This window comes from Chanodichthys erythropterus, chromosome 1 (genome assembly GCF_024489055.1).
Source record: "Chanodichthys erythropterus isolate Z2021 chromosome 1, ASM2448905v1, whole genome shotgun sequence".
In the NCBI taxonomy this organism is placed as follows: Eukaryota; Metazoa; Chordata; class Actinopteri; order Cypriniformes; family Xenocyprididae; genus Chanodichthys; species Chanodichthys erythropterus.
In genome coordinates this window covers 17,502,269-17,519,948 of record NC_090221.1, presented here as the reverse complement: position 1 = coordinate 17,519,948, position 17,680 = coordinate 17,502,269, and the positions used below count along the sequence as shown (strand labels likewise).

The window sequence follows — 17,680 nt, the reverse complement described above, 5'->3', positions numbered from 1 at the left end:
TGCTGGGAATGGGAATGCAGAAATTAGGCTTTGGTCTCTCAATATAGCATGACCTTAAGTGTTTTGTTGCCTTTAGTTACCACTCAATTTTAATTTGTTACATGGCAAAATTCCACAAATGTATAGTCCTTGACTGTGTGTTGCTGTAATTTGAACATTACTCAAATTTTATCTTTGAATACAACAGCTATCAGCATCCCAAACCAGAACTAAGTTTTTGAATATCACAAATGAGGCAAAAACTTCAAATAGTTCTGCAGACCTACTTAATCCTTTATCCCCATATAAACATTTCAACCTACAAACCTTTCCAGCATTTATAATCCTACTTATGAACTACATTAAATCTTAATGTTAAAATATAGATCGCAAGATGTTGTCCAGTATTATTGTAACCATATTGGCTGAACAAAATTAGGGTACAACAAATCACCGACAATTATCCTTGAATGATCTAATGGTTTTTCTACTACTCTTGGTATTTTTAATGATTAGCTACACATCAGCTCTAAAGTTGATGATACACAGGTAAAACATTTTGAGCAATGTTGCCTGGTCACTTTCCTGTTGAGAATAGGCAACTGATTTTGAGCCAAAGTATCCGGATATAAATTTGTTGCCCATTCTAAATGGGAAAGTGCCCAAGCATGATCCCTCAGTAACATTGCTCAAAAAGTTGCCCCGTGTATCATCACCTTAAGTCTCAAGTAGTGTTGCACGATATACCGGTACTAGAAAGGTATCGCGATACCCTGCTTTAAAAACGGTCCGGTTCTTCATTTTATTAGTACCGGTATTTTGAGTGCCAGCTGTATTTCCTAATGTGCGACAGCAGGGGGCAGTGTGTGTGCAGCGCGCTGCTTCTAAGGCACATTGAGTGCGTGTTTATTCCTCTCAACTGGTTGCAAACATAGGTGTTCTTGCAGACTGTACACAAATTGTTGAGAAAGCAGATGCACGAAGCGAAATATTATTTTGCTTACATTGCCGACAGCCAGGGCAAGCCCACGGACACCACAAAGCCTGTCTGCAAAATAACGCAAGCGAAGGGAGTCAAAAGCATCTTGCCGTCAAATATCCCGATTTGTACAAAGAATTTAAAGAGCGACAGGTTAGTGTGATACCAGCATTATGTTTATGCTCTCAAACATTAAATGAGTGTTGTTTATTTTACTCGTTTACTCGCATTATTGACTAAGTTTTAATAAGTGATCTCTGGTTGCAAAAATAAAATTACTTTAAAAATACATAAATATGTGAAGGGTATATAGTTATTTTAAACCAATTTATGCTTTAATATTGCTTTAATTATTTACAGTAATATATTTTTTACAATAATCTTACTGTCAAAAACACCTAAGCGTATAAAAAAAGCATAACAGCAAATAATTTACAATTTTATTGAGCGCGAAAATAAGCATTAAAAATTATATTAAATCTAACTAACTTCATGGCAATGAAGCTCAAATCCAGAGGCATCAGCCTACACACTGGTGAAGAAAGAAGTTCTGTCATATTTTATTTACTTTTCCTGCTGTTTTGGGTTTTTGCCATAGTATCGTGATATTTAAGTTGGGTATTGTATCAAAGTCAAAATTTTGCTCTGTATTGTAAGCTCGTGCTTACAATACATTGTTCAGTAATTGTTTTAAAGCCTGAAATTAAAAAATCATAAACGTTATTTACAATTTAATATTAGATCATAGATTTTATTCATCTGCACAGACCATAGTTATAAACAGAGGCAATAAATATAGAGACAACATGCCTTGAACAAGCAAATAATCGACAAATTCTCAAATGCAGTTACAACTTGCCCTGACAATAAATAGCATTGAAGGCAAAGAACAGTTAAGTATAGGGCTCTCTATGTGATAGATGAGAAACACAGGACATCTGATGACACCTTAGTCACCTGTTCACATGAAAAAGGCATCCTGAAGTAACATCTGAAAGTTAAGGAACTTAAAAATGGCATTTAGATCATTGTCAACATTTGGGAAATGCTTGGGGGCAAGGTACACTAAGATTTTCAAAGTAATCCATTACAATAAAAAAAAAAATCTTAGCAAGAACATAAAAAAATGGAATCAAACTGAAGTAAAGACGATAATAACAGCTGAAATTCACTTTCCCAGTGTCATGTGAACTCATTAAAAAGACTATCTATTAAGAGCTATATCTATTTACCCTAGCATTTAAGATTCAATAGCTCCTCTCTACCCCACCCCCCAAAATCAATATCAATATAAAAGCTCTAATGAACTGAAAACAGTTGTACCCCCTTAACAGACAACTGTGCACAGAGATGCATCTTCTGGCTGATTTGTTTTTTGTTTTTTTGGGATTCAGTCTGTCAGATTGAGAGTCTCTCCAAACATAGCAAACGCCTCAGTGCAAAGGAGGACAATCTCTGAGTGACCAGACTTGGCCATCTTGCTTGTAAGTCAATCTTAAAACTGTCCCAATCTGTGAACTGTGTGTAGTGGTGAGTGAATGTTCAAAGAGAGCAGTTAAACACCGGTGGGAGCAAGGCGGCTAATGAAAGCAATGCTGTTGAGGCACATCCTCCTGAAGAAGGCAGGGCAGCTGGGCTTCATCACAAAATGCTCCAGTAAGATCCTCAGCTCGGTGAACAGAGTCCTGACAGGACAAAAAACAAATCAAACACTGATACAGTATTTATTTTCATTTTTAAAATATATTTAAATTTTATTATACATTTAAAAATCACTGATCTCATTAAATAGCTTAGATTAACTTCTAACTGGCTTTACATATGGAAATGAGAACAATAGAATTAACCCTTATTTTGGGTAAAGTGTGCATCTGTACAAATAACACTTCGGTGTGTAAATAAGATGCAAGATTCTTACCGGCAGTATGGGTTGCGCCTTGAGGTATAGCGCAGAGTGAGAAACCGATAGTAGATGAAGGGCTGAAGCAAACTGCCCTGGCCACTGTGAACCACAAACCAAAAATCATTCAAAATTCATTCCATCTTTTTACATGAAACACAGCTTGGATTTAATCTGAAGCTTTTTACCACTATTTTTTTGTTACCTAATAAAGCCTACTGTATCATAATTGAGACACAAATATTGTTGTACACAGTCTACTACATGCCTTCTGTTGTCTGATTTGTAATTTTTAATCAGGTAAATGTCCTTTTAGTACAATTCTAATCTGACCTTGAGGTTGTGGTACACTTTTGCTGTAAAATCTTTACTGGTTTTTATAAAGTAAATATAAGAATAACTCTTATATTGTTAGTAACATTTCAAGATGAACACTTATTGGACTGAAGCAGCTTAGGTTTATTTGATTATACATACTCACTTTTAAACATGATTTTGTATCAAATATGATTATCAGGCTTTTGAATAACATTTATTGTACATTCTTTAAAAGGTGCCCTAGAACATTCTTTCACAAGATGTAATATAAAGTCTAAGGTGTCCCCTGAATGTGTCTGTGAAGTTTCAGCTCAAAATACCCCATAGATTTTTTTTTTATACATTTTTTTAACTGCCTATTTTGGGGCATCATTAACTATGCACCGATTCAGCGCGCGGCCCCTTTAAATCTCTCGCTCCTTGCCCCCCGAGCTCTCGACTATAATACAGCGCATTTACAAAGTTCACACAGCTTCACAGCCTCAAATGGATCTTTACAAGATGTTCGTCACGCATGCTGCATGCATGGATCGGATCATGTGAGTATAGTATTTATTTGGATGTTTACATTTGATTCTGAATGAGTTTGATAGTGCTCTGTGGCTAACGGCTAATGCTACACTGTTGGAGAGATTTATAAAGAATGAAGTTGTGTTTATGAATTAAACAGACTGCAAGTGTTTAAAAATGAAAAAAAAGCGACGGCTCTCGTCTCCGTGAATACAGTAAGAAACAATATTAATAATAGCAAATATTGGGGGCGTACATATTAATGATCCCGACTGTTATGTAACAGTTGGTGTTATGTTGAGATTCACCTGTTTTCCGGAGGTCTTTTAAACAAATGAGATTTACATAAGAAAGAGGAAACAATGGAGTTTGAAACTCACTGTATGTCATTTCCATGTACTGAACTCTTTTTATTCAACTATGCCAAGGTAAATTCAATTTTTGATTCTAGGGCACCTTTAAATCAACATCATTATTGTATTGCACTGCATTGAATTACATGTTTTGCCCCCACAATAAAAACTACAGAGCTTTGATCATAAAACTAATTTATATATCATCTTACAAAGACATATAATTAAGAAATACAAGAGTGACAACTGATATTTATATGCATTTCATGGACTTGTTATATACTGTTTTAGATATCATTGGTTTACAGTAGAGGCTATCAGAATTTCATCTTACTTTTTGGCCATATAAATGCACCAGATTACATATTTTTGCTTAGTTTGGGCCTCAGAATAAAACTGTTCCCCCCCCCCCATCTCTAGTATGAGCTTTATATTCTCAGTATATCATACTGAGTCATAAAAGCCTGATGTATCAAATGTGATACTCAACAAAATTACGCAAAAAAAATAAACTACCATTTAAAAGAAAAATAAGATTTCCTGACTATTGTTTTATGTCAGGCTTTAAAGGGTTAAGAATCCTCACCTGAAGAGCATGAAGACTGTGGCTGGCATCAAGAAGATCTCATTGCAAGCAATAAACTTTAGGATGTTCTGCTGGTTGGCTGTGAGCTTGTTCAGAAAGTTCCTCACAAACATAAGGCTGTTTGGACCCACAGACTGAGGACAGATGACAGACAAAATAAAATTCATGATGGAACTACGACAAAAATGCATCTCAGACAGCTACGCTAATGAGAACGGCAGAAACTTACATCAAGGACTTTTTTACTATAGGTGGTGGCGTGGAGAAGTGAGAAGAGGAACACAGGAAATATGCTCACTGACAACACAAGTCAAGGCTGCATGAAGACAAAATGATGCCATAACACAAAGAAAAGTAGATATTTTCCCTTAAAATATTTCTGGAGGAAGGGTTCTTCGAGAAAGGATACTTGTAATAGGGTAGGAGTTGACTAAGATAAGGGAGTAGAGGAGATAGTGGCAGCTGTCCTCCTGTAAGGCCTGTGCCAGGAAGGCTCTGCTCAGCTGAAAGTGAGGAAGTCTCTGGTGGAGACGCAGAGCGCTGGTCAAGGCGTTTGCCAGCAATGCCCTCTGATAGAAGTTAGCAGCTGCTTGGGGCCTAGACAGAGAAAAAGCAATTATTCTTCTCCCAATCATTTACTTTGTTTTTAAATGAGTGAGCGTGGATACGTCCTTATTACCCTAAATAGTCCTCGTCATAATAATGCGATTCTAGAGCTGCGCAATTAATCGTAATTTATTTTCGAATTTGATTTTTGATTCCAACAATTATGAAAACCAGATAATTGAGGTATTGTGCCATTGCCACGTTCCATCGAACTTCCGTTCCTTCCTAAAAGCCCAAAACTTAAAGCATTAGTTCACTTCAGAATTCAAATTTCCTGATCATTTACTCACCCCCATGCCATCCGAGATGTCTTACTTTCTTTAGTCAGAAAGAAATTAAAGTGTTTGAGGAAAACATTTATTGTTATCTCCATATAGTGGACTTCAATGGGGTTCAACAGGTTGAAGGTACAAATTGCAGTTTCAGTGCAGCTTCAAAGGGCTCTACACGATCCCAGACAAGCGATAAAGGTCTTGTCTAGCAAAATGATCGGTCATTTTCTAAAAACTACAAATGCTCGTCTTGCTCTTCAATGCACCACGCAACACAACGTAATCACGCAACACAACGTAATCACATTGGAAAGGTCACGTGTGACAGGTTAAAGTACAGATCCAGTGTCTACAAAGCGAACATGCAAAGATTAAAGGGATGGTTCACCCAAAAATGAAAATTATGTCATTAAAAGGTGCTAAAGAGGATGTTTTGATTTATACATTTTTGCAATATTACTTGAAACTGTCTTTACTAACTGATAAAAGACTATTTATTAGGTGCACTGAAAGGAATAATATTAATATACATTATCTGTGCACGAGGTAGGGCCTTAAAAACATCAGCCAAACGATTGGCCCTCTGGCTTGTCAATCACTGCCATTACGTTCCTTGTGAGAGACGTGCGCGGCAGTAACTTTCCACACTCCACAGGCGCCGCATGCAATGTTTTTGTCTGGAGACAGGAGTAACAACTGCAGATTATGAGTTACCTGCGGTGAGTCCGACATAATGAATCCACTAACACGATACAGCGAATGCTGGTGGTAAACACTCGAAAATACATTTTGGTCCAAAAATAACAAACTACGACTTTATTCAGCATTGTATTCTCTTCCAGGTCTGTTGTCAATCTGGGTTCATGACTCCGCAGTGACGCTGCTGATGTAAGACGCTGCTGACGTGTTATCCGGTGCGCCCGAGCTTCGTTTACAGTCTGAGGGAGACGCACGCTGTATTCAAGCTATTCTACATCGTTTGTATTTTGGTATTGCTATATCTTTTAAAATGGTGCATAAGTGTGCATGTCACGGATGTCCTAATCACCAAAAACAACGGCGTAAAAGTGCATTACCAACTAGACTTGTGCCGATATTCGGTAATGCGATAAATCGCGATAATGAATATGCACAATATTGTAATTGTCGGCACTTCAGAATACCGTAAATAATAATTTATTACCAATTATTAATTTTTTATAAGGCAATTAAGAATACTCTACCCATCAACTGTATAAAATGCACAACACCGCTGTATTCTGCGTCAAAAGAACACACGCTCAGATGTAAACAAACCAGTGAAGGAGACGAGCTGAATGAAAGTGCGCGTTCACTCTCTGACAGCAGAGGGCGCTGATGGAAGAGCAGCGTGCAGCGGTTACCATGGAAAGCGTGCAAACAAAGTAACTGCGCTAGTGAAGTTTTTAAAATGCTTCAAACAGCCTTTCATTTTTTTGTAATCTCAGTGTTATTTATCACAGCACCAAATACTGAATACTTAAAGACTTAAATGGATATTTATTTTCAAACCTAAACATTTTTATATTTTAATCTGGACTACAACATGCCCTAATGATTAGAAATGTTCTGAATATTTTTTATTGTTCAGTAAAACTTTAAAAACATACAGCTTCATTAGTTAACATGTTAATTCATTATCACTAAACTGAAAATAAAAATACTTATAAAGTATTAATTATTATTAATTAATGTTAATTTCTTAGTTACTATTTAATAACATTACTAAAATCAACATAACTTATTTAATGGACCTGAGATAAAACTAACAATGATCAGTTGTGTTTCTAAACTAACATTAACAAAAAATAACACTTTCTGTAACAAATGTAGCTATTGCTCAATCTTAGTTAATGCATTAAAGAGTAAAGTGATGTCTGTTGTTCTTTATTGCCTAATTCTTTTGCATTTTAATCTGTTTGAAAATTTCAGTCAGTTGTTTTTGTTTTATTACAAAAAGTTCTTAAACCTGTTAAACTATGACAAAAATGGTTTTGCAACTTATTTTAATATCGTGATAATACCGTATACCATGATAAAAGCTTCATCAATTAATCTCAACATGAAAATTTGATACCGTCACATGCCTTTTACCAACGCTGACAGATGAAAGGATTCAATGGAATCAATTCAATGGAAAGGATTCCGGAAGAGAATACAATGCTGAGTCATAGTTTTTGTTATTTTTGGACCAAAGTGTACTTTCAATGCTTCAACAAATTCTAACTAACCAACTGATGTCACATGGACTACTTTAAACTGCAATTTGGACCTTTAACCCATTGAACCCCACTGAAGTCCACTATATGGAGAAAAATCCTGGAATGTTTTCATCAAAAACCTTAATTTCTTTTTGACTGAAGAAAGAAAAACATGAACATCTTGGATGACATGGGTGTGAGTAAATTATCAGGAAATTTTAATTCTGAAATGAACTAATCCTTTAACATTCAAATCAGCCAAATAAGTGAGTGTTGTAAATTGCAGTCTACAGTTGCTAAACCGCAGGACGTGTTTGATTTTAAACAGTGTTATTAAAAGCACATTAAGCTGCAAAAGAGAGACTGTTCCCCAGGCGGCTTTCCGTACATGCGCTCCGAATTGGAGTCGAACGTGGATAAGCAAATGGGCTTCGGATACGCGGCTAAACATGTACACCCAAAAATCTCAAAATGTCATTTGGGGAGTATTCACATAATCACAGTGGGTTATGTCTTAAGTAAACATACACAGCTGAGAAAGAAAACACGTGTGTAACAGTATATTGGATCCGAGCAGTAGCTCTTAAAGTGACGGCAGCTTAACCCTCTGGAGTCTGAGGCTGATTTGGGGCCTGGAGAACTTTTGACATGCCCTGACATTTGTGCTTTTTTCAGTTGTTCATAAACATATTAATGGAAAAAGTGTCATTACACTGTATTCAGCACAAACTAGGCTACAATAATATGTGAGGAACATGTATGTACATGTTTGTGTTTTTGAAGGAATAACATTTATGCGTGGTTGTTGAAAAAACAAAAAACTTAAGTCACTGAAATAAGGCCAAAAAAAGTATAATAAATCTGTGTTCATAAGACTTTAGGGTATTGGAGGTTGTAGACTAGAGTTTTTGCTTCAAAATTATGTAAAAATTATGCTGCCTACTCCTTCATATTTAACAATATATTGATTTAGTTTTTGTAAGACACTTTTTGCCAAGAAACACAGTATGCGAGGAGGCGTGAATCACCACTGAAAATGGGCCATTCTCACCTGAGAAGACAAAAGAATTGGATAGTAATGAGCTGAAATGACTTGCATATTAATGAGGCATTTCAGTCAGGTAGGCTGTGAAAAAAAACCTTCTGTGATGTCTCAAGCTCATTATGATATATGAAACATACAGAAAAATATTATTACAATATAAAGTAATGGTTTTATATTATACTTTAAAATATAATGTATTTCTGTGATGCAAAGAGTCTGAATATAGGCTTTTAGTTTAAAAGCATGCACATTTGGAGAAATATTGGATTCTCATATGCTTATGTCAATTTTCTATACAGAGGAGTTATTTTTATTTAATATTCACTGTCATTACTATGAGCGCTGGTGTTTTCAATTCATCCTTGAAGTCGGAGGGCGCTCTGTGCATTTTAGTCCACAAATTCATCTAAAAGAAGAAGAGGCTATTCCATGAATGGAGTTTCCAATTCATACAGCAGCAGGAGGGCGCTAAAGAAACAAAAACTCATCTAAACTTCATCTGTAGAAGACAAGTAAACAGGAAGTAACTGCATGTCTTCTAGAGATCGCTAACCATGACTTTTACATCCAGATAAACACTTTTCAAGACAATAAATACACGATTGAGATAATAAATGCATGTATTGACTGAATTTGCGTCTGAATAGCGCTGGCTCCGTGGGCGTGGCCGCATTAGCAGATAATGAGCTGAATCACGGATTTCTGACATGGCTCTCTTTTCATACAGATTACATAAACACAGAAGGTTTGTTTTCGATTTGACTTACATGATTTAAAACCTGACATCTTAACGTTTTTTTAGACATAAGTGTAATTTTTTTGTCATTAGTATTCACTAAGTTACAGTTCATTTTCTGAGAACTATCAGATTGGAGTTCGTTCAGAGGGAGAGGAGAAATCACGCATCATGTTAGTTTTCTTTATTTTACAAAAAGCACAAAATTCTGTTTTTACTCTGAGTGTACACAAATGAAAGAAGATATTCCACAGATTAAAATGGTGTATAACTCTTAATTGTATGTGCAACATTGACGGAGTATTTTGAGTCTCTTTCACACTGATAAGAAAAAAACCACGGTGGTATCGCCGGCGATACCGTCAGACCTCAGAGTGTTAATATATTCCTACTGCCATCTGTGTCAATAATGATAATCAAACACAAATGACAGAGACACAAATGAAGGAAAATAGGCCTGCACGATTTATCGCAATTAAACCACACGCATTTTGACAAAGGCTGCGATTATTTTATGCGCAGCTTGTCAGAGCTGTATGGCTCTGTGATCAGTAGTAAATGCTTCTCCATCTGAAAACCAGAGGGTGCTCTTGCGCAAAAACTTCAAATATGCCCTGCCTTAGAAGTAGATAACACTGTCATTCCAGGAAATCCCTATGGGCATCATACCATTGCTGTAGCTGAATATAGAGGGTATGCATATGCACATCACTTTCCCACTGGAACGCACTCCTTCAGCTGGACAAAAGAGTGGCAAAAGAGCTGCTGCATGACTGGATTTAATAGGGGAAACTGCGAGAACACGAGTAAAACAAACGATTACACTAAAGATTGGGCTCAAAAGTGTTCCTTACAACTTGTCAAATAAACCTAAACTATGGATACTGACATGCAGTCAGGAATCGTTTTTCCTGAAATTTATATGTGCCTGATTTCGACGGTGGGGAAATGCATAAAGAAAATCTGCCTGTGAATATTTTATATAACTACAATATAGGTAGGTTTAAATCCGAGTACACTTTTATATCGTCATACTGTCCAGCCCTAAAACTTGGTAAATGTGGTAAATATTTAATTGATGAGTTTTCAACAATATATAACAATACAAAATATACTGTATAATTTTACCACAAAATCCAACATTTTGACAAAATGATAACTGCAAATCCATATTTCTCTGCCTGGAGTCCAGTTGTTTCTGTGAATTGCAGTGATCCATTTGCTCCTCTTTTCTGTAGCTTTTGGCAGACTTTAAATATATACCTCAGATACCAAAGCTATTTGTACAGTCAATCACAAAGCTCTTTCCCATTTTGGATGTGTTTTGTGTGTTTTTCGCGGCATTCACGCTGAAAACCAATGCTGCCACTCAGTCTTTAAGCCACTCAGTGGGCGTGACCACAGTCATAACGGTCGACTGTGACGTCACGTGCATACCCTCTATACCAAGGATACTCAACAGGCGGCCCGCAGGCCGCATCCGGCCCATCAGCATTAAATATGTGGCCCGCATCATGCTACATATAAATGTATTTTTATTATAATTTGCGTTCAAAATTAGCGTGAATATTACTTAGTTTTTTCCACTTACACTAGGGTAGCCGTACAGTGCGCGTGACGCTGCAATCATCAGCAGAGAACGCGTATAATGTACGCGCGCAGCAGTTTTTCTAACCGCAAAGAACAATTTAAACTGAAGGCACATTGCATGCGCGCATTGAATAGTTTTTGCACTAATTTAGTTTGTCCACAAGGTGTCAGAACTGGAACGGGCTGTTTTTTCAGTCTGAAAACAAACAGAGAAGACAGAACAAGTGTAACAAAAAACACAATAGCTGACCATGTTGAAGAGCGCTCATTTGAGGGGATTAAAAGATACCAGCAACTCTATTGCGTGGTATTGTAACTATTTGAGCAAAAAAGACTAGACAAGCATTAATCTCTCTAGTGCGCATGTTATTTTTCTTATCGTGCAATTAATCGTGCAGCCCTAAAGGAAAATCACTCACTGATCTTGACTGAATAACTTAAGTAGCTTAAATAATAATTAATCTATATTTAATGTGTATAGTAAGACTATGCAGTGGTATATGCAATGTTATCTTACATTTGATTATTCAATTTTCTGTTGTAGGCTATTACTTATCTGAATACCACTGTTAGTATATCTTCCTGAAAAACTTAGGGCACAGTTTATTTAATATGTATTTTCGTTCTGTTGTAGCCATTTGTCCACTTTGTTTGAATTTTGTTTCTTTGTTCTTATTGTAATGCTGACCGTTTACTTGTTTTATGTAGGTGACTTACATTAATTAGCCTAGTATTAGTTTTTGCTGAAGTACTGATAATTGTGAAATTTCACAGATATTTAAAATTACTCGTATTGTGAAATAAGACTTTGATCATATTGCCTACCAATAATCATGTTAAATGATCAGAATTTCAATATTGACCAAAAGTAATCGCGATTATAATTTTTGCCATAATTGAACAGCTTTGTGTGAGTCCTTAACGCTTGTGAAATTGCCTTGTAAAAGAACAAAACTCACCCAAGCAAGGGCAGAATGAACATGATGGAGCAGTAGACAGTGAACAGCCGTGACAGCCACATAGCCGTTTCCAGCTTATTACTCAAGAGGAATTGCTGTAACAAATTAATGTGATCAGTCAAGATCATAAATTTAATTCTCAAATAAAGCAATAAAAAGGCACTGAATAATAATAATAATAAAAAAATGTAGTACTTACCACAGGTCCAGCCTGAGGGGGAGGAGGTGGACTCCTTTGCTCTGTGTCTGCCATCTTTCAAATATTTGAAGATTTGATTTCTTGAGAGAAATAACATAATAAGCTTGCATGCAAAAGTTTAAATAATACACTTCACACAATCACGCACCCAGGTTGCTTATTAACTCTTGGAATGAATGAAGAGACAAAATGACTTAATGAGTTAATCTTTCTAAACCCTGAAACAGTTCTTAAGCAGTTACTCTTTGTGTAGTTTGCCAGGTGTGGGGGTGGGCAAAGACACAAGCATATTAGCTATTACAAGCTCGATGCTTATAAATTTTGCTTATTTAAACATGAAACTTTATGAGAACAAACTGTTGAAAAAATATATATATATGTGTATTGTTTAACATCGAGACACTACCACAAAACAATAAGAAATACTTCCATAATGTCGATCTAAAGCAGAACTACACTTGTCAATGAAACTGACAGTCATAACTAACAAATTACAGATTTGTGAATATTACTCTGCACTTGTCAAACATCGCCTATTTTTTAAAATACATAAATACATTTGAAGTATGGTCTATTAGGTGGTTATAAAGCAGCCAATTAATTTCAGCTGAAATATGTTGGAAAAATCTAGAACATTACCCTGAGGAGCTAACATTGTAGCCGAGAAGCTAACTCTTCACACAGCCCCTGCCTTCAACCACTGACAGCCCGCAACTTATGCGCATTTTTACATATACTACCAAAATACCATAGATAAAATGTATTAATACCTGTGATATCGTTGATTATCAGTTTTTGAGAGAAAGTCGCCTTTATTTTCACCGCTCGGGGCGCACGCGCTTCACTCTGGAATAATGCACGAGAGGTTGGTCAGCTGAGACGACCTCGCGACCTCTGTAGATTACCGAAATCTCGCGATGTTGCGATAATTTGCTAAATTTTATTGGCGCGCCCCCGTTGTCAATCAACAGCTGTCATTTTTGTTTTGTTTGCTTTTTTATTTCAAATATCTGCCTAAAAATATTTGACATATAATCCATAATGAAATAATACATAAATATTAAATATTTTACGTAATAATAATGATGATAACATCTCTGTTTGTGACCACAAATAATATAAACGACTAGTTGCTATGAACAACTATAAATGACCGTGTCCTTAAAAATAACGTGTCCAGTTCTGCACGTTCGCCATTAACATTTTCTTCGGATAACGTAAAAAAGTTTTTTTTTTTTTTTTTTTTTTTTCAATCTGATGGGGACGCATAAAATGTGCCTTTCTTTATGCCGTCATCACTAGTACATCTATAATAAAAATAAATAAATATAATTAAAACATTAAAAACAAAAAAAGCGATTAACTGGAAAGCCACATCCTCAGACAGTCAGACCCACTATGGAAATGTGCGAGTCAGTTCAGCGCGAGCCTGCAGAGCTCCACGAGTTTGTAGCAATGCACGCGCGACCTTTCTTAAAGTCCAGTGACCTCGATACACACAGGAGAGACAAATTTGGATAAAAGACAGCCGTTGTTGCAGTATCTCATGTCATAACGGCAGAAGGTGAGTATTTAGTTTTTATTCGCTGAGATTGTTTTTACTGTTGGCGATTGGGTTCGTTTCTATATCAAGCATGGAACTAATTTAATTGCATACATCGATAAAACACAATTAAATATTTACATATTTGTAATTTCCATTGGGGTGCATGAAAAGTACATAATGTTAACAACTTTTTGCACATCTCGCGACATCCCATGTGATCAGCGTGCACAGTTCCGACCCTAACACAGGTGTCTTTACTCCTGCAAAGAAAAACGGCATTGCGTATTAATAATGCTCTGCATTTGTGTTTGTGTATCTCTGCGTTTGTCACAGATGTTGACGTTCGAAGCGCTTCTCGTGAAAGAGCTGCAAAAACAGCAGAGCAGGGCAGAGTTCTGTGACATTGTGCTGCAGACTCAAGGTTTGGCATCTCATAGAAGTCCATCCTCTGCTCATTAGTCGATCTTTTTCCATCTTAAATTAAGGTTACTGTACTCTCTTCACCCCTGTCCAGGTGTTTCAGTGCCAGTGCACAGCTGTGTGTTGTCTGCCTTCAGCCCTTGGCTCTGTGAAACTCTGTCAGCCATGCCATCGCCCAGGAATGGACAGAGAAGACTGATTGAAGTCCAAGCTGTGGAGGCCTGCACGTTGCTCAGTCTGGTCAGTCTTCTGTACTCAGGTCAGTTCAATGAGGACAAAGAGGATGTCCTATTAGCAGCCTGCAAACTAGGGATCAGCATACCTCAACGAGAAGCAACTAAGCAAAACACACAGACGCTGTGTACAAAAGAGGTGGCGGAGAGAGAGTGCCAAACCGAGAGTGTTCAAACACTCCCCTCTGAATGTCAAAACCCCAAAGAAACAGTTGAAACTGTAATTGGCCCATCGTCCTGGAGGAGCGATCAGGGCCTCTGCACGTACACCGATGGCTCTGATATCACCCTGGCAGCACTTCAGAACGTCCAGGGTAATCCAGAGAACATGCCTTCCTTTCAAGTCATGGATGTGGTCCCTGAAACCGCTATGTTTCCCACAGTGAGTGGACCTGCCTGTTTGCCCCAGGTCTACCAGCAGCCTCAAACCCCACTGCCAACTCTCCCTCTCCCTTCTCATAGTACATATGTTGAGCCATTGGCTAATCAGGACCAGGCTAGATTAGGGGGCGAGGAGTGTGTTTTAGAAGCATTTGCAGAGTTTGAGAACAATATCCCAGGTTTTATCAACTACTTCCTTGACACTAACATCTCGCAGGGCGCGGGGCAAAGGGAGCAGAGTCAGAGAGGGGACATTAAAACTGCAGGAAGGGCAAGGAGGCAGCGAAGGGTTGGGTTAAATGAAGGATTTGCTCTGGAGGGAGAAGTATTGAATATTTGTAAAAGAGAGCAAAATATGAATAGGTGCGGAAGGGTGGTGAGGTCAGCCTGGATGGGGCAAGGTGGGGGTAGGGTGGGCAGGGTGCTAGAAACAAGGCAAGTGTTCAAGAATCAAGAGAGGCTTAAACGGAGACGAAAAGGCAGAGGAGCGATGAAAGGGGAAGGAGAGAAAGGCAGATCTTCATCAAGGGCCAGACCCAGACAGAGACAGACAGGGAGCAGAAGCAGATTGGTAGAACCAGTGTGTCAGGTAGGTGTCTCACGACATCTTCAGATGAGGAGGTATTATAAGGTGGTATGACATAAAAATAACAAAAATCCTCAATTTTTATTCACTTTATGGTTTGAATAAATGACTTAAATGAATCATATCATGATTAATCAGTTTTCTTGATCGTTTGAGAAAAAAGAGCTTAAAAAGTGTTACTTTGGATAAGAGCATCTGCTTAAAGTATTACTTTATAGTTTTCCCAAAAATTTAAACCTGAAGATCACAAATCACAAAAAAAGATATTTTAAAGAATGTTAACCAGACAGTAGTGTTGTCAAAAGTACCCACGTCGGTACTGAAATTTTAAAAATGTGATGCTTTGAGCACTGTTGAGCAGATTCGTAAACACCTCTGATTGACCATTGTGTTTACGCGGTCATCGATATGTCTGTGATTGGCTACAACGATCATCGCACGGGAGCGTTTGAAAGCACACGGAAGTGTTTGCATTTGAAAGTGGGAGCGTTTGAAAGCAGGCCTCTTATCAGAGGACTGGTCCGTGATAAGATGCCTGCTGCCAAATGCTTCCATGTGAATCCGTGTAAGCACTCGGTGAAGAGTGTCATTGATGTAAGTAGGGCTGGGCGATATATCGCATGCGATTGTCACGCGCATTTCGCTAAATCGCCATCACCTGCTTTCAAATGGAGCGGCATTTAATAGACAGAGCCGTAGTTCACTGACAAGCTACGCAATATCAAGTTTATTATCGAAGGCGATTCATCTGCGATAATGAACACGATATTGCGTAGCTTGTCAGTGATCTACGGCTCTGTCTATTAAATGCCGCTCCATTTGAAAGAAGGTGATGGTGATTTTGCGGTAATCAGGGAACCGGTTTTACTGACGAAATGCGCGTGACAATCGCATGCGATACATCGCCCAGCCCTAGATGTAAGGAATAATTGATGACAAGCCACTGAATTCTTAGAAAATAATGCATACTCGAGGTGGTAATGTGGCCACGATGCGAAGCGCATCTCATCCCAAGCCTCCATTGCTAATTTCAAAACGTCATTTCAGATCTAGTAACGGAGGCTCGAGCCTTGATGGCAGAATAATACCGTTGATACAGTTATTAGTGTCATTGTAGGTTTTGGTTCTTTTGCGATTGTAGGTTGTAGAACCTATTGAAATAACTGAAAACATCTGGCAAAGTGATACGGAACTGCAATGCAGTCAAGACCTGCTAGAACTACTTTAGTTGTGCATTTCCCTGAAAATAATTGCACACCTTAGACCTTTGGTCAACTTTTGACAACTGTACCAGACAGTATTTTTTTTTCCTACTATGGAAGTCAATGGCTACGTCAACTGTTTCATTACCAACATTCTTTAAAATATCTTCTTTTGTGTTCAGCAGAAAAAAGAAACTCATACAAGTTTGTATCAACTGTGAGTAAATAATGACAGAATTTTCATTTTTGGGTGAACTATCCCTTTAATGAATACATGGAAACATTTGCTGCATTCACACCATGTCATAATTACCATCGTCTCAAGATGACAGCACGTGATGTTATATTCAGAGCTGGTAACGTCCTCGGACTAGGAATCATGCGTTTCTATGGCACCACAATCAACTCCTAAATGAATCTGCAGCGTGGTACAAGTAGGAGCCATTTTACAAGGTGTAATTTTGAGTTCTACGAGGACATGAACGCTTTTTACCTTGTTGAAACCACGTAATTGTGGTAGTTACGATATGGTGTGAACGCACATATGCTGTAACTTGCAGTGCTCAAAACATATCCCAGATCTGGTAAGACCTTTCATTGAGACTAAAATGTCTTGTTCCAAATTTCCACAATGTGGAAAATGTTGACACATGATGCTTGCATGTCAACATTTTTTTTTTTTTTAAAAATAAGACATTTATAATTTTACAAAAATTTCCTCAAAAGCATATAATGTTACAAAAGTTTCTAATTCAGATAAACGCTGTTCATTTGAACTTTTTATCCATCAAAGAATCCTGAAAAAATATGATATTTAGCAGCTGTTTTCAACATTGATAATAAGAAATGTTTCTTGAGCAGCAAATCAGCATTAGAATGATTTCTGAAGGATCATATGACACTGAAGACTGGAGTAACGATGCTGAAGATTCAGTTTTTCCATCACAGGAATAAATTACATTTTATAGTATATTACAATGGAAAAAAGTTCTTTTACATTGTAATATTATTTCATAATATTCCAGTATGTTTGATCAAATAAATGCAACCTTGGTGAGCAT

General features: G+C 37.3%; 1 protein-coding gene across 1 annotated transcript; it reads right to left on the bottom strand.

The window, feature by feature from the left end:
• Window positions 1-1,703: 1,703 nt before the first annotated feature.
• Window positions 1,704-13,135, bottom strand: tmem33 (transmembrane protein 33). The gene is made up of 8 exons (XM_067388864.1): window positions 13,022-13,135; window positions 12,252-12,331; window positions 12,053-12,147; window positions 5,035-5,222; window positions 4,855-4,922; window positions 4,626-4,759; window positions 2,877-2,960; window positions 1,704-2,643 (listed from the first exon to the last, which is right to left on the bottom strand). Exons 2-8 carry the CDS (start codon window positions 12,303-12,305, stop codon window positions 2,514-2,516), a joined length of 753 nt encoding a protein of 250 aa, XP_067244965.1. The 5' UTR covers window positions 12,306-12,331; window positions 13,022-13,135; the 3' UTR covers window positions 1,704-2,513.
• Window positions 13,136-17,680: the final 4,545 nt, after the last annotated feature.

Bases quoted from the DNA above. Each gene is read 5' to 3' on its own strand.
- tmem33 (XM_067388864.1), bottom strand. From the start codon at position 12,305: ATGGCAGACACAGAGCAAAGGAGTCCACCTCCTCCCCCTCAGGCTGGA. The intron at 4,760-4,854 runs GTAAGTTTCTGC...ATCTGTCCTCAG, and splicing joins ATAGTAAAAAAGTCCTTGAT to TCTGTGGGTCCAAACAGCCT. The intron at 2,644-2,876 runs GTAAGAATCTTG...TTGTCCTGTCAG, and splicing joins AGGCGCAACCCATACTGCCG to GACTCTGTTCACCGAGCTGA.